The following is a 25592-nucleotide window of genomic DNA, read 5'->3' as shown; positions in this document are numbered from 1 at the left end:
TGGTACTCAGGAAGTTTTGTTAAAAATAGACTGACAGGCGATCACCTGAGCAGACCAATTAGACTTGTTCGAGGTCTTCGACAAGGATCTGTATTAAGCCTCATCCTGTTTAATACCCTGACATCTGGAATAACAAAAAAGGTTGCTGAATGAGTCAGCATCTATCTATGTGATTTCAGCCTGCTTTCGTATGCTGACGACCTGCTGATGATAAGCTGCAACCTCACTTGTCTGCAAGAAAATACTGATTACCTGATAACAGGCTACAAAAGTATCGGTCTAAGGGTGAATACACTAAAAACGAGATTGTGGAATTTTCTCCCTCGGCAAGCAGGCAGCAAAGCAGTGGCCCTACAAATGCGACGGTCGAACAAATGAATGTTTTTCCTGGAAATACCATGAAGTACCTGGGAATAAGTTTTAGCTTCGATACCCGCTCTAGAAGAGAAACACATTCGTTCTAAGATCTCAGAATGAGACCCAATAATCGTTGTGCCGTCTACTGAAACAAGTGCAAAAAAAGGCGTTGGAAACATTGTTCGAGTTTTTGCTTCCACATCTGATCTACGAGTGCAAATAAAGAAGTCAGTACTTATTTTTTTCTTTGATGCTGAGTGTTCTTGTTTTTCCTTTTCTTTTTTTGGATTACTCCACTTTTCTCTCTTTTTTTGTATTATTATTATTAATATATACATTACTAATTTATATTAACAATTAAAAAAGCATTTGACGCAGAAAATTATTATACGAAATGAGGGATACCACTTTTATTGTCATTAACCATTTATTTGAAGTTAGGCGCTAAATACGTTGTAACGGCCACTCGAATGCAAATGTCCAAGTGTTCATCAGTCAAATGGTTTCTGTGGGCTACTTTTTTTTTTAAATAAATTTCAGTCTGGAAAATAAAATTTCATGCAGATGTATTGGGCTGAACACTGCTGCCTTCACTCGTTAACAAACGTGAACCAAAAAATTGGAAAAACGACCAAAAATTTTCATGAATCGAAGTGGGTGATTTTAATGTAAGTCACTCTGAAAATCAATCAGTTTCTTCTCCACACGCAGCACCGCGTCACCAGAGGGTGACACAGCTGGACATGCTACTCCTCCACATAAATCTCTTCAAAGCTTCGCTCTTTATCCCCTGTTATGAAGTTTAAATCTCATTTAAAGCTAGCTTTATGACTATTCCCCATCCCCTTCGAGGATGACCTGATTTTTGTCTGGATTTAGATCGAGGTCTGAGTCCAAAAAGCTCAAATTTTGACAATCTGTTATCCTTCATACGTAAAGCATCATCTTTCCTTTCATCATAGTCCTAGAAAATCGGATTGAACCAAATTTTTCTTACAGCTTATTATTTGATATGCGTTCAGTCAAATATTTTATATAGATAGAAACATAAATACATAGATAGATAGACAGATAGATTGATGATGAGATAGATAGATGGATAGATAGATATGTAGATAGATCGATAGACAGACAGATAGATATATAGATTGATAGATAGACAGATATGTAGATAGATAAATAGATAGACAGATATGTAGATAGTTAGGTAGATAGGTAGGTAGATAGATAGATGGATAGATAGATAGCTAAGTGAATAGACGGATAAATAGATTTATAAACAGATAATAGATAGATGAATATACAGATAAACAGATAAACAGATGGTAGGTAGATAGACAGATAGATAGACATATAGTCAGGTAGATAAATAAAAAGATAGATAGACAGATGGATCAACAAATGAATAGAAAAATCCATCCTTATCCATTTTGAGGTCCTATTGTCATGGGAAATTGACTCGTAAATTCAATGAAGGGGTTCAGTTGTCTCTTTATTTAATCGTTAATTTGAAAAAGGAACAAATCGAGTTTTTTGGCATTGGTCTCCCTGATTGGTCTCCCTATACCCTCCCTGAAAGACCAAAATTACGGAAAGGGAGGGGGAAAGAAATGTAAAATATTCAAAAATAAGCTGCTATACGTTCCTTGCATTTTTTTTCTCAAACCTTTGTCAATGTTTACATATTATTAATTCTGATTATCAATAATTGCTATACAATTCTTTAATGCCTATTTAATAAATTACATCTGTTTAACATAAATCGTATATGACCAACACTTTTTTGGATTAAGTTCATATATATCCGTGTTATCACAAAACAAAGGATGACAACACAAAACTGTCATTTTTTCGTCAACAACCTGGATGTTTGCTTTCCCTTAAAAGGATTGCAAATGACATTGCAATTTCCTATAATCCAGATTGACACGAATATGGCTGGAATTTCATATCAAAGTGTCGTGACTCATTCTTGGGGTAGAGGAAATAATCAAGAATATACAAAATGAAGGACTGGTTTACAGGGCCCAACTAATCTATTAGTTTTAATGATACTGAATAATTCTATAAACTTTAGAAAAATATTGAAAAAATGCAAGCAAATTTAGCAACATCTATCATTTCGTAATATTTCCCAGTGGTAGCAAAACTCGAAGGCGTTATTTTTGTACAAAATTAAATGCGGTCAATAGTTTTTTTTTATTTCCCGTCTTTCATTTTGACAACGACTTTTCATTTTACTAAGTTTAAATTTGATTAAATTTTATTTACTGATCGAATACAATGTGGGCTTATTCAGCACTGCCTATCATTTTGTGATATTTGCAAAAAGTCGCAAAACCTGGAAGCTTTATTATCCATACAAAATTTGTTATATTCATTGAATTTTTAATCTGATTTCTTATATTTGAGCAAAGTGGTTTTGCTCTATTAAATTAAAAATTTAAAATACTAGAGACAATTTTATTTGCTAATCAAAAAACTTGTCGGCTAATTCAGCACTACCTATCATTTTGTAATATTTCCAAGTAATTGCTAAACCTGAAAACTGTATTTATTTTAACTGTATTTAATTGGTTAGTTCATGGAATTTTTGGTCTGTTTACTTTCATGTTTCAAGAAAATTTACTATGTTAATTAAGATTATATTTGCAAAACAATGTAGGCCAGTTAGGACTACCTATCATTTTTTAATTCTCACAAAACACGAAAGCATTATTTTTGTAAATATCTGAACTGTCGATATTTCATTCAACCAGGATTTTGTTTTATCTAATTTAAATATTTGATTTTTTTTCAGTTTCAGTAGATTATTTTATGGAATTTGTTAAACATCTCGACCCCTATTCAAAAATTTCGATGTGTATGATCTAAGAAAAACCGGTTTGTCTGTCTGCAATAGGCTATAATTAGCTTAGTCACATTGAGAATAACTATGATGTTGCAACATGTAACATGTTGCAACTATGATGGCTTGCTTTCGATAGCTCTTTGTTGTAGTTCCCATATTTTTTTTACTAAAGTATTATATTTCCATTATATTGTGGTATATTTCATTAGGATTAACCTAACGTCACTTCTTAGGTGAGGTCGGGATATTTAACAAGTACCTATTTTATTTTTTTTTATATTATTACTTTCTTTTTTCACAAAGACCATCAGTAACGATAGTCTCATGAATTCTGATCAATTGCTTATCATTATAAATATTTTTTTTTGCATAGAACTTATTGAATAAAATGTCACATGAGTTGACAACTGTTGACAAAAAGTTGACAACAAAGTTGACAACTGTATAACAAGTTGACAACTGTATACAATCAAGTTGACAACTTTATTTTCGCAGCTTCTATAAACAGCTGCGAAAATAATTCGCTATATTTTTCACGCAAAATTGTCACGCAAAAAAAATGTCCAAAATTTACCAAGTAAGAAAAATTTTAAACCCCAGTCTTCCATGTCAACCATTAATGCTAAAATTTGAATTTTCATTATGTAAAAAAAAAAGGAATATATCCCACTCTACTCATTACGCATCTTTTATAAATAATTGCTAAGTCCAGAAGCGTCATTTCTCATTAATTTTTTCGTCCAAGTTTTACAAATCAAAGTTATTTTTAACGCTTGCCTTTTATTTCAAAAAAGATAGTCAAACAGTTCGTGGTAACGAACTGTAGTAAGGAGCGACCCGGCTCAATAGTAACCAAAACTCTAAAAAATTGAACTTTGATATCAATAGCTACATCAAAAGAATCGCATTTTAATGCTGATTTTAAATATATAAGTTTCATCATGTTTAGTCTTACCCAGCAAAAGTTACGAGCCTGAGAAAATTTGCCTTATTTAGGAAAATAGGGGGAAACACCCCCTAAAAGTCATAGGATCTTAACGAAAATGACACCATCAGATTCAGCGTATCAGAGAACCCTACTGTAGAAGTTTCAAGCTCCTATCTACAAAAATGTGGAATTTGGTATTTTTTGCCAGAAGACAAATCACGGGTGCGTGTTTATTTGTTTTTTGTTTTTTTTTCTTTTCCCCAGGGGTCATCGTATCGACCAAGTGGTCCTAGAATGTCGCAAGAGGGCTCATTCTAACGGAAATGAAAAGTTCTAGTGCCCTTTTTAAGTGACCAAAAAAATTGGAGGGCATCTAGACCCCCTCCCACGCTCATTTTTTTCCCAAAGTCAACAGATCAAAATTTTGAGATAGCCATTTTGTTCAGCATAGTCGAAAACCATAATAACTATGTCTTTGGGGATGACTTACTCCCCCACAATCCCTGGGGGTGGGGCTGCAAGTTACAAACTTTGACCAGTGTTTACATATAGTAATGGTTATTGGGAAGTGTACAGACGTTTTCAGGGGGATTTTATTTTGTTTGGGGGGGATGAGGGGGGGGCTATGTTGGAGGATATTTCCTTGGAGGAATCTGTCATGGGGGAAGAAAAATTCAATGAAAAGGGCGCAGGATTCTCTAGCATTACTATAAGAAAACAATGAAAAATAAACATGAAAACGTTTTTTCAAATGAAAGGAAGAAGTAGCATTGAAACTTAAAACGAACAGAGATTATTGCGCATATGAGGGGTTCTAAAAATACTTTAGCATAAAGAGCGAGGTATTTAGGAGGAGATAAATACCTTGCTCTTTATGCTAAAGTATTTTTAGTAATTTCAACTATTTATTCTACGGCCTTTCTGATTCAGGGGTCATTCTTAAAGAATTGGGACAAAACTTACGATTTAGTGTAAAGAGCGAGGTATTAACGAGGGTACAAACCCCCTCGTTTACATAATAAAAATATAATGTTATGAAAGTTTGTTACGTAAGTTAATTCTTAAGTTACGTATATTTTTTACTAATAAAAACGTTCATTAAAAATTAAAAGTTTTAGTTGCCTTTTTAAGTAACCGAAAAATTGGAGGGCAACTAGGCCTCCTTCGCCACCCCTTATTTCTCAAAATCATCTGATCAAAACTAAGAGAAAGCCATTTAGCCAAAAAAAGAATTAATATACAAATTTCATTTTAATAATTTATGTGCGGAGAGCCAAAACCAAACATGCATTAATTCAAAAACCTTCAGAAATTAAATAAAAAAAACTAATTTTTTTAGCTGAAAGTAAGGAGCGACATTAAAACTTAAAACGAACAGAAATTACTCCGTATATGAAATGAGTTGTCCCCTCCACAATCCCTCGCTCTTTACGCTAAAGTTTGACTCTTTGCCACAATTCTACTTTTTAAAACAATTAAAAGCTTTAGCGTAAAGAGCGAGGGATTGTGGAGGGGACAACTCATTTCATATACGGAGTAATTTCTGTTCGTTTTAAGTTTTAATGTCGCTCCTTACTTTCAGCTAAAAAAATTAGTTTTTTTTATTTAATTTCCTATAAAGTTTAAGTGAATTTTTCTATTTTGCCGTGTACCTTTTTTGCACCACGTCTTTTAAGCTTTAATTTGAATTTGTAAAGTAATAAATTAAAATTAACCACAGTGTCGAAATCCCAGTTGACCTCTTTTTTGAGTTTTCTGCTAGGTCTGTAGTTGATTGTCTAAATGCTCTATATTTCAAATGTGCAAAATAAAACCAGTTCATAATGACGCATCATCAAAAATACTGTGCAACTTCACGAGTGTCTTGAATTCAAATTAAGATTGATTTGAAACTGACCTAAATTCTATTTTTTTTTTTTCTTTTTCTTAAATATACTTAAAAACCGACTATACTAGAATTGTACGATATTTTTTCTGATGTCAAAGAGCGAGAATGTTATAGCAGGCTGCCTTCTATGTTCAAATATAATTATTTCCTGAAAAGTGTTTCAATGTCAAATTGTTCAAAAGTGGAAGAAATTAAAAATAAATTGGAACAATTTTTTTTTTACTTGTCTTAAAAATAATTTAATAAAAAACAATATGGGCTAATTATGTGGAAAATATGAGAAATCACAATGACAACATCACAAAAGTAGGGGAAGGTCTCCAACTAGGATGTGACAGGGGATTGAAGACATGAAAAACCACTTTTTTTCCATTGCACATAATTAAGATATGGTCCAACTACGACCAATATCGATAATATAAGCGCATCAATTATAAGTTTTATAAAAATATATTATAAATGTATTAATTTTTACCCCAAATTAAATCAAACAAAAAAGAATGACAAACTATGAAAGTGAAGATTGACGTTATAGCTGAAATTATCCTGTATATATGGATAACAAACAAAAATTGTTATGTATGAATAAATGAAACATGGAATGAACGGAGATTAAATTGAATAGTCAAGTGAGACTTAGAACGAACAGAAATTACCGTAAATAAGTGTAAGATTACTATCAACTCAGACTTCTGAACATCTAGAGTATCATTTGCACTTTGCTGAAAACAAACACAATTATAACAGTTTTTCTCTTTTCTTAGCTATATTTCATTATTCATTGTCATTTTCATTATTCATTTTCATATTTTCATTATTCATTTTCTTAGCTATATTTCATTATTCATTATTCATTATATATTTCATATTTCATTGATATAGGACTAGGCTTGTTTTTTGCGTTTCTTCAGAATAAAGATTGTTATTACAAAGAATCACCAAATTTCTGCAATTTTTGCACTAACCTATCGGGTCTAGGCGTTTATCTCCTCCCCCCTTCAGATTTTCCCTGTAGTTAGGGAGGGAGCAAGATGCCTCAAAGGGTGCATTTTACCAAAACCGCCCAACTCTCATTGAGCCTTGAGATAAATAGGCTACAGAAATAGTTCTAAGGGAGAGACGAGGGGAAGATGGAGATATAAATTGATATATAGTCCCCAGGTCTTATATATCAATATAATACACGTATTATCACGTATTAATATGAATTATCAGGTATCATAAGAACATATACTACATGAGAATGCTAACGGTTATGTGATGTTATGTTTAAATGTGAATGTTATGTTACTTGATATTATGTGAAAATTTTGATTTGATAATAAATGAATATTATCATGTACCATGTGATATCATTTATTATCATGTATTGTCCTGTATTATCATATATCATTTGAATGTTTATGTAGACTATTGAAGTCCAGCCCTAATCTAGTGTGTTATTAAAAAACTTATGTGGTTGAAGGGGTCCTACAATATCTCCATGGTATTGAAAGAAATCAAGGAAAAACGGTGCTCAAACACACTTTATGAAAACAAAAATATGTACACTTTTATAGAATGGTTGGATTTTATTAAATGGGCTCCATTGGTTCAAAAGACGATTTGTAAAATATTATAAAATTTGTAAGCAGAGTTAAAGATAAAATTCTTCGGAGTTTTTCAATTGCTGTTGACGAATAATTGTTTGGACAATTGAAATTTTTGATTTAAGTTTCAAGATACCAAAAACACATTTTGATATTGACATTTGTAACCATCCCTTTACAGCCCAACTGTACATCGGATAAATTCAAGGTGTTTTTACATTATGATCATAATGTTCTTTTGCTTTGCAATTAGTATAGCAAGGTATGCAGCTAATGTTAGACACGGATATTGAGAAAGGATTGGGGGTATTTAACCTTTAAGATAAAACAAATACAATTTTAATGTCAAAACACAGTTCCAAAATTATGTTTTTAGAAAAGGATGTCTAACGAATTTTCAAAGCTACACAACCTCCTTACTATCTTGCGACTCAAAGAAGGGCACCTTAACGGAGAGTGAACAAAACTGTAATGTAAAGAATAAAAATGGATTGCCTTAAAACTACAAAATTCGACTATAGATTAATAAATGAAACCTAACGCAATAAACAACAAGTAGAATAATAGGGAACTTTTGTATAAGAAAGTAGAATGCAAATTTGAATGAATAATTTAGCCCTTTGTCCAAGGGCCGTCCTCAGCACATCACAAAAAAATTTAAAAAGCGAAACTTACATTAAAATACATCCTTTAAAAACTAATTTTTTTATACAAACTTTCAAAACAGCTTTAACATCATTACTTTAAATAAGTTCAACCATACAGTTCGGTCTCCGTTGCTATTTATGAAACATAAGACTGACGAAAATTTAAAACTCCGAAATGGTAATTCAGAAGGCACTATGTGAAATTATTCGGAATAAACTTTAAATGATTTATAAACAAAAAGTTAAACCTCAAACGAGTAGAATTGAATCAACGATGAGTATGAGAATCAAACCTAGAACAAGTTGAACTTAAAACAAGTAAAAACGAATGAATGAATGAATGAATAAATTAAAAATGAACAAACTGAAAACTAGCAGTCAAGTCCAGTTGAAAATTAACAGGTTTTTACTATAGACGAACAAAAGAAACCTGAGACGGACCAAAACTTATATGAATAATTTAGCTGATAATCAAATTCCTTGTTTTCACTTATAGAAACAGAAAACATCTGTCTTCTATCAAAACTTAACTTAAGACTTACCTTAACTTTTCTTTAAAGATGACATTGATTGCCCATCCAGTCGCGTTTGCTTCGAATTGAAATGTATCGATCCCTGTCCAACTACTTGTGGTGTTAATGCCGACTGCTCTGTTCGGAACCACATTACATCATGCAGATGTCCTGAGGGATACACAGGGGATCCTTTCTCCAGTTGCCAAAGAAGAACAAACAGGATTGACTCCAGACAAGGAGGAGGTAAGTTTGCATATTATAATATGGTCTGACCCAAGGACCTCTTTATAAAAAGCCGTCCTTTACCGCAACTATCACTAAGATTTTAATTATGACTTGACGCATATGTACCTCTATGTTTCTTTATGTAGCTTTAAGTCTTCACTATCCTATCAGGAACAACAAATATTTGGTGAAAAAACACAAACAGATATTATTAGTAAACAACACTTGGGATCAAATTAGTGCTGATGCAGACTTGTAAAACCAATTTATTGTCATATAAGTATTTCACTTTTGCTGCACAGGTGCAAAGCTAAAATTAAGTAAGAACACATATCATTAAACAATTTAAGCTATTCTTAATCAGCAGATACCACTACAGTGTGGCCCAGACTAAAGTTGTTAACTAACGACAGATACCTTGTGGTTTAGCGCGATTATTATTCTTCCTATGCATTTCACAGCTTGCATTGATAAATTGAATTCTTTTATTGCTTCGCGGCATAGATCTCCTTTTTAAGACTACATTAAATGACGTATAGGAAGGTTTGAAAGTTTTTTTCCTCCCTCCCCCCTTTTTTTGAAGAAATGGCGGGACTGATTTTTGTTCTCCCAAGTCTGAGGATGACGAACATGTTTGTATTGAAAAAAGTGGATATGTTCGATTCATGTATATATTCGAGTCAAAGTTGTTTTGAGAGTTCATTTTATCAAGTTTTTAGCGTTTCCTTGTGTATAAATTGTACTATTATGGTGGAGTTTGCGACAACAAATATAGCAGAGAGGGACAATCCTGCCAGAGTTACATTTGGCGAAGCTATGGGTTTGAAAAATAACTGCTGTTAATGATGTGACCAATATGATGCGGAATAATGATGATGCAAAATAAAATACGGTGATGCAATGCAATATGATGCATATAATGATGCAATCTGTTTCTGATGGCTGGTAGAATTAAATGCTCTCTGGCTCTTGTGTTTGTCACCAAGATGCTTCTTTTGTACGATACCTCCAAACCACAGTATTTAGATAACGCGCCAGAGCAAAGGTCTCAACAAAGGATGATATTTATTACTGTTTTTCTAATGTTTCTGCTTAAGGACGGCTCAGACGGCGCTCGTAAAGTCGTTCGCAAAGTTCGTAAAGTTGCTTCGTTAACCTTCCGTAAACTTTACGTGAGCAAGCATTAAAGTTAAGCTTTAGTTAGCTTTTGTCGAGAAGTTCATAAAGTTGACCAATAGGGAAAGAGTTCCAGAGCAAAACTTTTAAACATATTTGGGAATGTGGAATCAGGAAACTGAAGATATGCTGATTTCTCTAGTCCGAGAAAAGCCTGTCATATACTAGTCTTCTCAAGGAAAACACAAAGACAGGATCTGCATTGAAAACACTGTCAACTTCACAAGAAAATAGGTAAAACCAGGGAATCTTGATATGCTTGATCCTGAAAACAGAATATGTAACAAGCCCTTATACCTCATTAAACTATACTCACCCCCAAGCTCCTTATTTCTTCAAGACTTTTTCTCCGAAATATGAAATGCTTCAGAAATTTGAATAGTTTGCTGCTCAAAAAGCACGTAAATTACAAGGCTCATATGAGCGGTGAATACTTTACGGAAATAGACTTTGCGAACGACTTATCGAACTTTACGAACGCCGTCTGAGCCGTCCATTAGACTTGACCCAAGACAATTTTCCAGAGAAAAAAAAATATATATAAAAAAATAAATCTAAAAAATAAAAAATAATATAAAAAAATAAAGAAAAGTCGACATCATTCGATTGTTTTTTTTTTGTTTTTTTTTTTTTTTTTTCAAAGCTAAAAATTACCATTAAGGATGCCAGCTGTTGCACGCGGAGTTAAAACTTTCAAAAGCAAACAATATTCGATTTGAGGGCGAAAGAGGAGTATTGTGGTATATAGTTTCAATGGAAAACCAGAAAAAAAAAAATCAAAAACAAAAGATTATGCGAATTAAAAGGTAAAATATTAGGTATATAAATCAAAAGCCTGTTTTGTATGTCCTGAAAAGGATTTTAGATCACAAATTCAGTTTTTTGTTGTAATTCTATATTCGCTATTAATTCTGTTTCTTCTTTAATCGTTTGACGGCCTTTGAAAACACACATCTTATCTCAAGGTACCCAACGTGTCTTATTGGTGTCAGGCCTATCATTATTGCCGATCGATTTTTTGGTGATTTTTTGTTATTTTTTGGTAAAATGTTGCTGGTTTTTTGGTTCTTGTGGCAACCAAAAATTTTTGGTCTTCTGGTAACGTAACGAGGATCAAGCAACATTTATGCATAAGACGTAGAGTCAATACGTGCAATCTTAAAAAGATGTAGACTATGAACTTAATAATTGCAAACAAGAGAAATTACAAAAATACTACAAAAATATTGCTACTTGAAAATATGCTTTTGAAGATATGAATACGGCCTAGACGCCATGATGTTTCGTTTTAGCGACATTTAAACTTTGTAGTCCAAAAATACAAACTGCGTATTTAGCCGTGTTTTTTTCTTCGAATCATCACTCAACCTACTTAAAAATTTACTGTCAAAGAAAAAAATAAAAAGATATTGCTCTGGTGATTGAAGTTGAAGCTGTGCGTACCAATGAAGTGGAATGAAACCAACCCCATACTCCACCTCCTACCTACGTCTGATGTCGTTACCTAAGACAAGAATTTATTTAGGGGCTCCAATAGAGTGACACTTTATGTGCAATAAATTTGCTCTTGTGTGACTCACAGTCACTATGCAACTCATCGAACGTGGGCGTTGTGTTTTATTATTTGTCAACACCGTTTTCAAATGACTAGCTTTGGCAAGCTGTTACTTCATTTTACCTTAGGCTGTTCACATTCAGGCCTAGTTTGGCGTCGATTTCCAGTCATTGTCACAACGGACCAATCAGGGCTACTTTTAACGGAGAAAATGAATTGTGATTGGTCGAAAATGACTATAGCTTGACATAGCTTAGCATGTGTATGAATTAAACTTAGGGAAATGGATACAGTTTGGCTGCTGCCTGATGGAGATTGGCTGTGGTAAATCAAAAGACGTTATGTAGTAGTGTTTATTAAAAAGGTATTTGCAGCCCAAACTATGAAACAAGATATGGGCGATTGGTCCAACTCACTTTCCAATATTTTACCGGGTGTAAAGATCAGTAGAAGTTTTCTTTGTTTTTTCTAAAATCTGTTATATTTACTCCAATAAAATACATAAAAAGGAGGGATTTTGAGCCTTTAAAATAATGCATGCGTCCTACCTTGCAGGCTAAGTAAAAACCTTCCTTGTCAAAACAACTGTTCGTAATAACAATCAAATACTCAGCATGACTATTTCAACTTTCCTGTGAAGCTTAGTACGTGTTAACGTATCGCCTTTTGAGTTACCTTGACTAAGGGGCATCGCCGTATTCAGGATTGGAGAAGGGGAGAGTTGGAAAAATAACTTAAAAACTAATCAAGAATTTTTAGATACATTTCTGTTTCATGTGTACTGACTGATGAAGATAAACAAAAAATTAATATTTTGATCTTTTGGTTTTCGCCCTTACCTTAAGGAGGCTCATACTCTCAGAATCTTCTCCTGGTTTAGGCTATACTATTAAAAGGTATGCTTTAACAATTACGCTTGCCGAATTGTACCTTATTATCTAGTTTTCCTTAAAGAAACAATGGGGTATTGGAAGCCTGGGTATTTGTGAAGTCATTTACATTAAAACAAATCAAAATTTTAATTTTTTACAAATTTTGAATTATTTTTTAAGTCATGTCCTATTTCATTATGAACAATCTTATTAAACGAAATATAAATGAGGCCTACAATTTTTTAACAAGGTGATATGTCATACATCGCCTTTTAAATATCTCGCCCAAAATGTTGTCGCTACATGGTTAAAAAAGGCAGAGAGACTACTAATTACGTCAGTAGGCGTTAACACTTTCATTCGCGCATGTATAAACAATCAATTTAGAGTACTTCTGAAAATTATTATTCAAACGTCAATCATTTAGTTTCCAAATTTGGACGGGCCAAGGATGTCCAAATAATTTATTCTGATTCACTCTAAGATATCTTTGATTAGTTCCACCTATCACAGGTGAATGACCATTTGCATCATATGTGGCAAAACGTAAAGGCATGTGGAATATAATGGCCAGTATTGTCAATACCTAAGAATTAATTAAAAAAAAAAATTCCACAAGACAAGTTTTTTTTAAAAAAAAGTAAAGAGCTCCATTAGGCCAAGAATGACCAAAAATAAAGTAAAGTAATCTTCCAAGTGTAAAACTATCACATAATCACTATCAATAAATAAATGAAACTCAAGACAAACAGAAATTAAAATAAATAGCCGATCAAACTTAAAACGAGCAAAAATTAACTTGAGTAGATATGATAACCCCTATGCCTTCTCAAGACCAGGACACAATTTGCGCTTTACTAAAAAAAAAACAAATTCTCCCTTAAGGTTTTGATAATTTTCCATTTATGAAAGTAAGAAAGGTGAAAACATTCCAAACGTATTTTGTTTTCAGTAAAGCGCAAATTATGCTCTGGTCTTGAGAAGGCATAAGGGTTATCAGCCCTACTCATGTTAATTCTTGCTCATTTTAAGCTTGACTCGGCTATTTATTTTAGTTTCGGCTCATTTTGAGTTTCATTTATTTATTGATAGTGATACTTTCGCTCTTGGAAGATTAATTGACTTTATTTTTGCTCATTCTTTGCCTAATGGAGCTTTTTACTTTTCTAAGATGAAATTATCTTATGGAAAAAGTTTTTTAAATTAATTTCTGTTCGTTTTAATTGACTTTGTTTTTTTCATGGAAAAATAGTATTATATCTTTCCACTTTTCTTCAATAAGAATCCTTAGTATGGGTTGCTATTTCTATGTTGGAGAAAATTTTCGACAATTTTTATTCCTGACAGAAACAGTGTTTTTTAATTTAATTTTATAGCTTCTGAAAATGAGCTGAAAAATAAAACTTAGTATCATTCTCAAAATATTCTATCTATGCTCTTTGACAACTTGGATACGCATACAATCTTTTTGTATATTTAAATTATAAGAGCAGAAGTAGTAATAGTAGCATCCTCAAAAGTTTCAACTTAATACCCCTAGTCATTCTTGACATATTGCTGAGTTGTCTTCTTGGCAACCACAAACACAATGCCTTTTGATTTATTTTAAAGCAACATTTACTTTTAAAGCATAATGGGCCAATTGCATAATAGGGGAGGTGGACTTGCCTAATGTGGCCAAAGACATAATTGCTGGACCTTTCTGCTGTGCTGAACAAAATGGCTGGCTCAAAATTTTGACTGGATGCGTTAGAAAAATGAATGGCCTTGAGAGAAGGGCTACTTGCCCTCCAATCTCTTGTTATTCTCAAAAAGGACACCAGACATTCGTGCTGTAATTGGAGTGCAAGGTGGGGACGTCCTCCTTCATATACCTTGTAAAAACATTTTAAACAAGATCAGAAAACTATGTTCTGATCTTGAGAAGACATGGGGGTTGTCAGCCCTATTCATGTTAATTTTTCTCGTTTTGAGTTTGACTCGGTTATTTATTGTATGGTTTAAATAAAGAAAACACGTTTAAAATATTTAAATTTTTCAACTTTAATGAATTAAAAATTATTAAAACTTTAAGGAATATATACCAGTATATCTTTGCTAAAATTACAACCCACAGCTTTATATGTATACTTTATATGCCCCCAGGGTATAACTTACCTTGCCCTCGTTGCTGTGTGTGGGGGGGTTATCATCCTCAAATACATAATTTCTGGTCGTTTCAATTACTTTGAACAAAACGGCTATCTCAAAATTCTGACTGGATGTGTCTGGAGAAATGGTGGGCATGGGAAGGGGGTTAGTTGGCCTCCAATCATTTTCGACTATTAAAAAGGGCTCTAGTCCTTTCAGTTTCCAATTGAATGAGCTGTTTTCGAAGTTTCTACAACAACAAACGGCTATCTCAAAATTTCTATCAGTTGCATTTTGCGAAAATCTGAGGTGGAGGGTCCGCACTCCGATTACTCTGAATCTTAAAAAGGGCACAAGAACTTGTGATTAAGAATCCAATAGGCCCTTCTAAATTTTATACGATCACCCTTTCTATATATACCTTATATGCCCCCAGGCCACAACTTACAACTCTTGCCCTGAGAGCTGTATGGGGTTTGTCATCCTCACAGACATAATTTTCGTACCTTTGAATTGCGTTAAACAAAACTGATATCTCAAAATTTTGATTGAGTGTGTTTGGAGAAATGGTGGGGGTCTGAGGGGGGTTAGTTGTCCTCCAATCACTTTCGACTATTAAAAAGGGCACTGGCCTTCTCAATTTCCAATTGAATGAACGTTTTTAAAAGTTTCTGTGACAATAAATGGCTTTCTCAAAATTTTTATCAGGTGTATTCTGGGAAAATATAGGGTGTGAGGAGGGGGTATCCATCCTCCAATCACTCTGAATCTTGAAAAGGCATTATAACTTCAGATTACCAGTCGAATGAGCGTAATGCAACGTTTATACGATCACCCTTTCTATATATATATATATATATATATATATATATATATATATATATATATATATATATATATATATATATATATATATATATATATATATATTATATATATATATATATATATATATATATATATATATATATCTTACATGCCCAGGGCACAACTTACAACCCTTGTCCTGAGGGCTGTATGGGGATGGTCATCCTCAAAGACTTAAGTTCCGGATCTTTCAACTGCGTTGTACAAAATTGTTATCTCGAAATTTTGATTGGATGTGTTTGGGGAAATGGTCGGCGTGGGAGGGGTATTAATGCCCTCCACTCACTTTCGACTTTTAAAAAGAGTACTAGCCCTTTCAATTTCCAACCAAATCAGCTTTACGACAACAAATGGCTATCTCAAAATTTACATAAGTTGTATTTAGGTAAAATACGAGGTGGGGGGAAGGTATCCACCCTCTGACCCATTTGAATCTTAAAAAAGGAGCTAAGACTTCTGATTACCAATCCAACAAGCCCCCTCCGAAGTTTATATAATGACCCTTTCTATAAAAACCTCATATGCCCTAGAGGCTAACTAACAACCCTTGCCGCGAGGGTCGGGAGAGGGTTGTCATCCTCAAAGACGTAATTTTCGGTAATTTCAGCTACATTGAACAAAATTGCTATCTAAAAATTTTGATTGGATATATATGGGGAAATAATGGGGATATGGGAGAGGTGTTTGTTACCATCCGATCACTTTCGATTATTAAAAAGGCACTAATCCTTTTTATTTCCAATTGCATGAGCCCTTTTTGAAGTTTTTACGACAACAAATGGCCATCTCAAAATTTCTATCCGACACATTTATGGGAAATACGGGGAGGACAGTATTCACCCTCCCATCTCTCTGAATCTCAGAAAAGGCACTAAAACTTCTGATTAGCAATCCAATCAGTGCCGTCCAAAGATTATACGATCATCCTTTCTATATAAACATTATATTCCCCCAGGCCAAAACTTATAACCTTTGCCCTGAGGGCTGTAGGGCATTGTCATCTTCAAATACACAATTTTAGGACAAACTATTTTGAACAAAGTGGCTATCTAATAATTTTGATTCGATGTGTTTGGGGGCGTGGGAGGGGGGCTAGTTGCACTTTAATCACTTTCGGCTATTAAAAATGGTACTTGTCGTTTCAATTTCCAATCGAATGAGTCCTTTTCTAAGTTTCTACGACAAAAAATGGTCATCTCAAAATTTCTATCAGATACATTTTTGGAAAATAGGAGGTGTGTAAGGGTATCCACCTTCCAATTGCTCTGAATTACACTGAATCACTCTGAATTACAAACTTCTGATTAACAGTCCAATCAGCCCCTTCCGAAGTTTATAAAATCATCCTTTCTATATAAGCCTTATATGCTCCAGGCCACAGCTTACAACCCTTGCCCTAAGGGCTCTAGGGAGGTTGTCATCCTCAAAGACATAATTTCCGGATCTTTCAACTACATTGAACAAAAAGGACAATCTCAAATTTTTATTAATTGTGTTTAGGGAAGTAGTGGGCTTGGGAGGGGTGTTATTTGCCCTCCTATCACTTTCGACTATTAGAAAAGGTACAAGCCCTTCCAATTTCCATTCGAATGAACCCTTTTTGAAGTTTCTGCTACAGCTCCTCGATACAAAGTACATGTCTTTATAAAAATAAATAATACATTGTGTCCACATCGCTTTTTACTTAGGCAGCGCTGTTGCGCTGCCTATGATCGCCAAGCAACTACTTTCCCCCTTTTGTGTAAGAATATACAAAGGGAACATGCTGGTTCTCCTAAGCCTGAAGCCATCTAAAAAGTATTTTTGGCTCACATAAGGTACCAATTTAAGATAATGGAGCGTAGGCCATAGGCAGGTAAATCGAACAGGGCTGGTGTGTAGGAATTTATTGGGGAGGATGGAAAGTGATAATAAAAAAAATTGTTTGAAAATGTAAATAAGGCGTACCTACAAGTTTAAAAGAAGTATTGTGTTTTGAAAGTTTTGCAATTCCCAAAGCCACGCCCCATTCTGTGCATGTCATTTAAAATCAATACTTGATATCACTCCATTTTGTCCTGAAGTATCCTTTTGCATAGCTTATAAAACCATAAGCGCTCGCAGCACATCTCTCTGACAGACGAAAGTCAAGAAAGGGACAGGGAGGAGTTTGACGGAGGGGACAGGTAAGGATGGATTCGCTTTAAAATATTTATGCATAACTTGATAAGTGAAATTATTATCTTCGAATATACAAGGACTATTTAGTATATGCAAGAACACTAAACATAAACTGATTTTGCTTAAATTATTTTGGGTGTTTAGAAAGAGGCCGCTCATTTTTCACCACTTGGTATTCATCTTGGAGCACTATGTGGGCCGCACGGTTTTGCCGGGCCCAGCACACTCCCATCAACGCTTTACAAAGTTCCGCCACGCTTGGCACACGCCACCAGTTGTGGCTAGTTTCTACATGTCAGTAAACATTTCCCTTTTACAGCAGGAAATTACAGGAAGTACCAAGAGGAGTCCGAGAGGGAGGGAGTGTTCATGAATGGAGGGTATCAGCTGGTCGAGTGATAATAGTAGAGATGTTATATTAAAAACGATATATATATATATATATATATATATATATATATATATATATATATATATATATATATATATATATATATATATATATATATATATATATATATATATAGTATAAGAAGCCCAGAGGCTTTGCCGCCAGGTCCAGCACTTGGCATGTGGTAGGCTTCTATATATGGATTCTCATTGTCGCTTGTCTTCTAACCGCAGACAACTTGAGCCTTTTCTTGATGTCATGACGTCCCCTCTTCTTGATGTCAATAACGTCACCAAAGGTTTTTTACAACCGCCCTAGGAAAAATATAAATTTTTCCTTAAAGTCCTGACCTATTTTAATCGTTCTCGCGACCTGAAATTTTAATTATTAATCGTATAATTAAAAAACATATATGTAACTCTAACAATAAGACGCTTTGTTGGCAGTTGTTCGGGCTTCCTTCCACACTTCATTATATGTTTTTCGTTTATTTTTGCGGGGTAGCAGAACTTTAATATAAGTTGTCTTTTAACACGAGAAAATGTCACGTATAATATACCATGATTAAAAACAGGAGAACTAAGGTCGACACCAAGAAACTCAAAAGTTTGGCCTTGCGACTTAGGCATAGTCATGGCAAATGTGGCTCGAAATGAAAATTTATTTATCTTCTAACTGGATTTGTTATTACCGCATTTATCTTCTAACCGCAGTTTAATAGTTCAAGTGGTTCCAAAGAAACATCTTAATAATTGCAAATAATCATTTTTTGGACCTTCTTGTTTATATTATAAAACTGGTTGTGTCGTGACGTCGTTTCCTATGTAAGTTCTTGGCAGTAAACAGCACTCTTGAAAAAGAATGGGGTACAAGTCTTTATGGTTACGTTACTTGAGATGGCTGATCCAAAGATTTCAAGGCTTTCAAATATTATCTTTTTTTAATGTAATTGACTAAGCTCCTCCTTTCATCTTTCTTGATTTATTTGCTTCAAAATATTTTTCATTTTTTTATTAAGGTGGCTTTGGAGATCTTTGCAGCCCAACTCCATGTGGTCCAAACAGTAATTGTAGATCAGATGGCAACCAAGCTATTTGCAGCTGTCAATCTGGTTACATTGGTGACCCCATCCAAGGCTGCAGACATGAATGTGATGCAGATTTTGATTGCGATACATCATTAGCCTGTATCGACTTCCGTTGTCAAGATCCTTGTTTGACCCGTTGTGGCAGAAACGCAGACTGCCGTGTCTCAGTATGTATAATTCTTTCTTTCGTGTTATGAATTTTTTTTTTCGCCTGTCAGTCTAATCGTCTACACAACGGTCTAATCGTCGCACACCTAATCCTATAATGATCAGACTAATCAAACTCTGCGTCAGCAAATTGTATTGATGTTGTGCTTGCCTAGGGTTTTATTCCAGCTAAACCTAGGTTGGGCATCAGATGCTGCCTAATTTGCCGAAAAGTCGATTAGGCAGCATCTACACTGACAGCGGATATGGATTATATTCATCCTTTCATATTTTTAATTGTCTCTATAAGGCCTATAAGTCTTCTATGAGTAGTGAGGGGGTTTTAGTTTCAAAGTCAGCCATAGGGGGTATATTATTGGAGCTAGTAGTGTCTCAAGACACTATTAGGCTCACCTGGGTCTTACGCAATACTTTAGTGCACTTGTTTGTTAGGCAAAGGTATAATTTACCTGATTGACCAAGCTTTTAGGGGGCTTTTACGTTTCACGGCATACAGTCTAGGGAGTATTACGTATTAAAATTAAATAGATGTTAAGTAGGCATCATTGCGCCAGGAAATTCACCTGAGGATGGTGTAGGTTTTGGAAATTTTAACAGCCCTAAAGGTTTTGAGGGCCAATGAGACTTGTTTTGGGAATGTTTACCTATGTTAAGAATGACATAATCTCGCGTGACTTGTTATACTTCTTGAGAATGATGTATTATCGTGTGACTTGCTAGAGGTCAAGGACCGCTGGTCAATTGGGGATCCCCCCAGTTGTAACTCAGGACGTCACGCAAATGGCTAAAACATAATGACGGCGCATACGTGACGGTCTCGTAATGACGGTGCACACGCGGGATGCTACGTAATATTTTAAGAGTTTTTTCCTCAAGCGTTTTTTTCGGGTTTTCATTTTTTCTTCAAGATTTTTTATGTTTTAAGATATTTTTTCTTCAAGATTTTTCCTCAAATAACCTTTTTATTCCAAAGATTTTTGTCCGTTTTAACAATAGAACGTAAGATCAGAGATTTCCCAATGGAAATGTGCCTTGAAGAGCTGGACCAAGAAGCAATTGGTGTTATTCTGATTCGGGAAATAGATTCTACGTGACAAGATGTTTCATCCGCTCAGATTCAATTTCCTCACAAATTTCAATTCCTCACAAAGTTTCTAGATCGGTTAAGCTATTGATTACATGTTTCCAATCCTTTCCACAGAAGAGTGTGCAAGTATTCGATAATCCTATTGATTATTGGTCTACTGGACACACCTGTTTGTTAAGTAATGTTATACTGCATTATCGGGGGGTATTGTAGACAGTTCTTAGCACCTTTTTAGTAATGGAGCCTTTTCTTATGTTAGAACTTGACTGCTCTATCTGAGATGAAAAAATCAAGAGTATCCTTATGGCTACAATATGGTACACCTTCATACGTGGTCAGAATTCTATTTTTTCCTCCTCACTACACAGAATTTTACGCTTATATCAGAGGCAATCTTGAAAGAGCAAACCTTTGTGCATTGGCTAAAAAAACGCATAAATAGCGAAATATATTGAAAATTCATCCTGGAACAAGGACTTAAAGAATTAAGGCCTTTTTGTACATAGAAGTTTTATTAATAAACAAATTTGCAAACATTATTAAACAGATTATTCTTAGGGGACTAAATTAGTATTATTTAAGTGGAAAAGGGTTTATTTTTCACCTGTCATCGTCACTTGAGCGTTTTCTGACGTTTGAACACACCAATAAGTGAATTTTTGTTTTATTTGAACAATGGAAACGTAGCATTTCGTTGTTATATCGTGATACTCTATGGCAATTCCTAGCCTGTGACACTCAATGGCTGGCACACGGTACTCTTTGCATTATCACATATAAGACCATTTGTGTGTTTTTGTCTCTCTCTCTCTCTAACCGTACTTGTATGTGCTGCTCTGTGTTTGTCTGTTTTTGAGTCGATCTCTAAGTGTTTATTTTTTTACTCTGTATACTTGTGTGTGTTTTTTGTCTCTTTCTCACCATGCCTGCGTATCTAACTATATGTTTGTATGTCTCTGTGTCTGTCTTTATGTGTTTGTGTGTCTGACTCTGTGTATTTGTGTGTGTTTTTGTCCCTCTTTCACCGTGAATGTCTGTCTGACATTCTGTCTCGTTTTTATGATTCTGTTTGTTTGACTGGTTGTGCTTGTCTCTCTCTCTGCCTCTGTGTCTTAACGTCTTTTTGTCTGTATCTGTGTTTGTCTTTGCTTTTTTATGTGTCTGACTCTGTGTCTTTGTTTGATTTTGTCTCTCTCTCTCTCTCTCTCTCTCTCTCTCTCTCTCTCTCTCTCTCTCTCTCTCTCTCTCTCTCTCACCGTGTCTGTGTGTCTAAACGTCAGTTTGTCTGTCTCTGTATCTGTCTTTATGTGTTTTTGTATATGTCGTTTATTTGTCTTATTCTGTGTGTCTGTGTGTTTTTGTCTCTCTCTAACCGTATTTGTTTATGTTGATATGTGTTTGTCTGTTTTTGAGTCTGTCTCTATGTGTTTATTTTTTCTTACTCAATATGCTTGTGTGTTATTTGTCTCTTTCTCACCGCGCCTGCGTGTCTAACTATGTGTTGTATGTCTCTGTGTCTGTCTTTATGTGTTTGTGTGTCTGACTCTGTGTATTTGTGTGTGTTTTGTCCCTCTTTCACCGTGAATGTCTTTCTGACTGTATGTTTGACAGTATCTGTGTCTGTCTTTGTGTGTTTTTGTGTCTCACTCTATGTGTTCGTGTTTGTTTTTGCCTCTCTCTCATCGTGTTTGTGCGACTGACCGTGTTCTCGTCTGTCTCTGTGTCTGCCTTTGTGTGTTTTCGTGTCCGACTCTGTGCGTTGATATGAGTTTTTTCTGTCTATCTCTCTCACCGTGCCTGTGTCTTTGGCTGTATGTTTGCTTGTCTCTGTGTATGTCCTTTTGTATTTGTTTGTCTGTATACCTGTATTTTTATCTCTCTCTCTAACTGTGCCTACATGTCTGACTCTGTGTTTGCCAGTCTCTGTGTTTGTCTTTTTGTGTATTTGTGTGTCTGATTCTTCTGTGTCTTTTCGTGTGTTTTGTCTCACTCTTTTGTCTATCTTTTTGTGTTTGTGTGTATTTTTTATTTCTCCCTCAACGAGCCTGTGTGTCTGAGCCTCTGTTTGGATTTGTATGTGTCTATCTTTATGTGTTTGTGTGTTCGACTCTGTGTGTTTGTATGTGTTTTTGTCTCTCTCTCTCTCCGTACCAGTGTCTAAGAGCCTCTGTTTGCTTGTGCGTGTATTTGTGGGTTTCTGTGTCTGAATCTGTGTGTTTGTATGTGTTTTCTCTCTCTCTCTCTCTCTCTCTCTCTCTCTCTCTCTCTCTCTTTCTCTCTCTCTCTCTCTCTCTCTTTCTCTCTCTCTCTCTCTCTCTATCTGAGTGCGTGTTAGTCTGAAAGTTTGTTTTCTTGTCTCTGTTTTTGTCATATTGTTCCTGTTTTTATGATTCTGTGTTTGTCTCTCTCTCTGCCTCTGTGTCTTAGCGTCTGTTTGTCTGTATCCGTGCGCAAACAGACGCTTTGGGCGGGGAGGGGGACGAATTTTCTGCTGGGAGGATTTAGCTCGGGGAAAAATTTCCCTTGAGAGGGAATTTTCCAGGGGGAAATTTTACACAGGGTGAATTGGCCAGAATTCTTATATGAATTTTCTTAAGATGTCTTGCTTTCTCTTTACCGGTTCAATTTTATGCGTGGAGGTGTTAATGGTAATTGTCCGGGGTAAATTTTCACCAGGAATGAATTGTCCAGGTAATATTTCTCTGAGGGAGATTTTTTCGTGAAGGTGGAGCCAGGTGTCCTAGTGTATCCGTTCACGGGAAAAACACAGAAATTCTCAGAATTCCGTTCAAGGGAAATATTTCTGCTTATTGTGACTTCATATATCAGCTCTTGGGTACTCTTGCAACGCAAGCAAAAGTTGATGGCATATTTTTTTTCCAAAATTGCCCCTTGTCACTATGATTACCAAAATTTCTATAATTATACGAAATTTCTTGTGTACTAATAACTGCACCAATTACTAATAAACAAGTAAATATTTAGGATCATCATAAAAAGCTGATTCTTTGACTGAATTTTATCAATGGTTATGCTCTTATACTTTTGTTATTGACAAGGATCGTTATTTACTTACCATTCATTACTATGAAGCATTTGATTTTTTTTTTGCCCTCCAGTCTTTTTGGTCACTTAAAAAGGGCACTAGAACCTTTCATTTACATTCGAATGTGATCTCTTCCGATATTCTAGGACCACTGGGTTGATACGATCAACCCTGGGAAAAAAAAACAAAAACAGCAAATAAACACGCACTTGTTATCTTTCTTCTTGCAAAAATACAAAATTTCACCTTTTTGCAGGTAGGAGCTTGAAACTTCTGCTGTCGGGTTTTCTGATACGCTGAATCTGATGGTATGATTTCCGTTAAGATACTACGGCTTTTGTGGGTGTTTTCCACTTTTTTCGTAAATCAGGCAAATTTTCTCAGGCTCGTAACTTTTGATAAGTATCATTAAACTTAATGAAAAATATATCTTTGGAATCAGCATAATAAGCCGATTCTTTTTATATATCCATTGGTATAGAAATTCCGTTTTTAGAGTTTCGGTTATTATTGAGCCGGGTCACTCTTTACTTACAGTTCGTTACCACGAATTGTTTGATTAACTATAAATGGGATAAAACCTTTTAATTTCCCTTTAACTTAAACATATAAATGTATTTCTCAAATTAATACCTCTCCAGTAAAAATTTTTAATAAGTAACATCCCGCTCTTTGAATTACTGCAACCATACTGAATAAAATTTGTAAATTTTAACCTGCTTATCTAATTTCCAGAACAATCGTGCCCTCTGCAGCTGTCCAACGAACTACCAAGGCGATCCGTACACTGAATGCAAACCAGAATGTGTCCGTCATGACGATTGTCCGTCCAATCAGGCCTGCTTCAACTTGCAGTGCATTGATCCGTGCAATGGAGCATGTGGCACTGGTGCTGATTGCAGGGTGAACAATCACAAGGCCATTTGCTCATGTCCAAAGGGATATACCGGCCATCCTTTTGACAGATGTCGACCGTTTACTAAAGGTTTGTTTTAGTCGAATACGGTATTTAATACGAATTACGAATTACGGTATCACCAGATATCTCTAAAGAAACGGGTGAAATGTCTGGGGATCATATTTGATCATCAAACGAACTGGAAAGCCCATTGTACAGAGAAAGCATGAGAAGATACAGCTTCCCTAATCGAGTGTCAGGGAATCGTAGGGAAAATATGGGGAAAATTTCACCATATGGGGTCAAAAACATGGGGTAAAATATGGGGAACATATCGTCAAACGAGATCATGTATCTATATATGGCAGTAGTGGTCTGGGTTAACTCAATTCAAATTCAGGGGTGAGGCGTTGAGAGGGGATAACCCCTTTCATATACGGAATAGTTTCTGTTCGTTTTAAGGTTAAATGTCACTTCTTACTTTCAGTTAAAATAATTTATTTTTTTTTATTTAATTTCAGAACATTTTTTAACTAATACAGGTTTGAATTTGGCTCACCGTACATGAAAAATTAAAACAAAATTTGCATATTAATTTTGGTAGATTTTTTACATATATAAAGGGTTGCCCCCTCCTTAATATCTTGATCTTTTACGCTGAAGCTGTTAGCACTTTTAAAAAACCTTCTTATTCTAATTGAACGCCTACCTCCCTTTTTCAGTTTTAGTAAAACAGTCAAACTTTAGCGTAAAGAGTAAGGTGTTGAGGAGGGGGCAACCTTTCATATATGGAATAATTTCGTTTAAAAAAAAATAATACCTGTAGATCTGCTTCCACCCTCTATGAAATATACCCCTACCCTCACGGAAAGCTGCCCCGTTGAAATTTCATCCAAAGTAAAGTTCACTCCCCCCCACCCCCCGTCAAATTCCCTCCAGACAGTTCCTTCCTGAATGAGAATTCCCCCTCCATTGTAAAAGTGCATACGGACGATTCAGCTTGGAAATAGTATCATGTATCTATATATGGCAATAGTGGTCTGAGTCAACTCGATTCAAATTCAGACACATATGACCCCTTTAATAAGGGTACAAAAGTGTGCTTGACCAATAATCACATCAGTATACTATAGAGCTGCCATGGCATCCATGGAA

General features: G+C 34.9%; 1 protein-coding gene across 1 annotated transcript in view; it reads left to right on the top strand.

The window, feature by feature from the left end:
* The window catches only part of LOC136025850 (protein crumbs-like), an 81332-nt gene that overhangs the window by 51783 nt on the left and 3957 nt on the right, over window positions 1–25592 (top strand). Inside the window, exons 7-9 of the mRNA XM_065701874.1 lie at window positions 8821–9018; window positions 19170–19405; window positions 24275–24524. Coding sequence (XP_065557946.1) covers window positions 8821–9018; window positions 19170–19405; window positions 24275–24524 — 684 coding nt within the window. The remainder of the gene's footprint in view (window positions 1–8820; window positions 9019–19169; window positions 19406–24274; window positions 24525–25592) is intronic.

This window comes from Artemia franciscana, chromosome 4 (genome assembly GCF_032884065.1).
Source record: "Artemia franciscana chromosome 4, ASM3288406v1, whole genome shotgun sequence".
In the NCBI taxonomy this organism is placed as follows: Eukaryota; Metazoa; Arthropoda; class Branchiopoda; order Anostraca; family Artemiidae; genus Artemia; species Artemia franciscana.
Note: the sequence above shows the minus strand (reverse complement) of the source record. Positions and strands in the feature narration are given on the sequence as shown.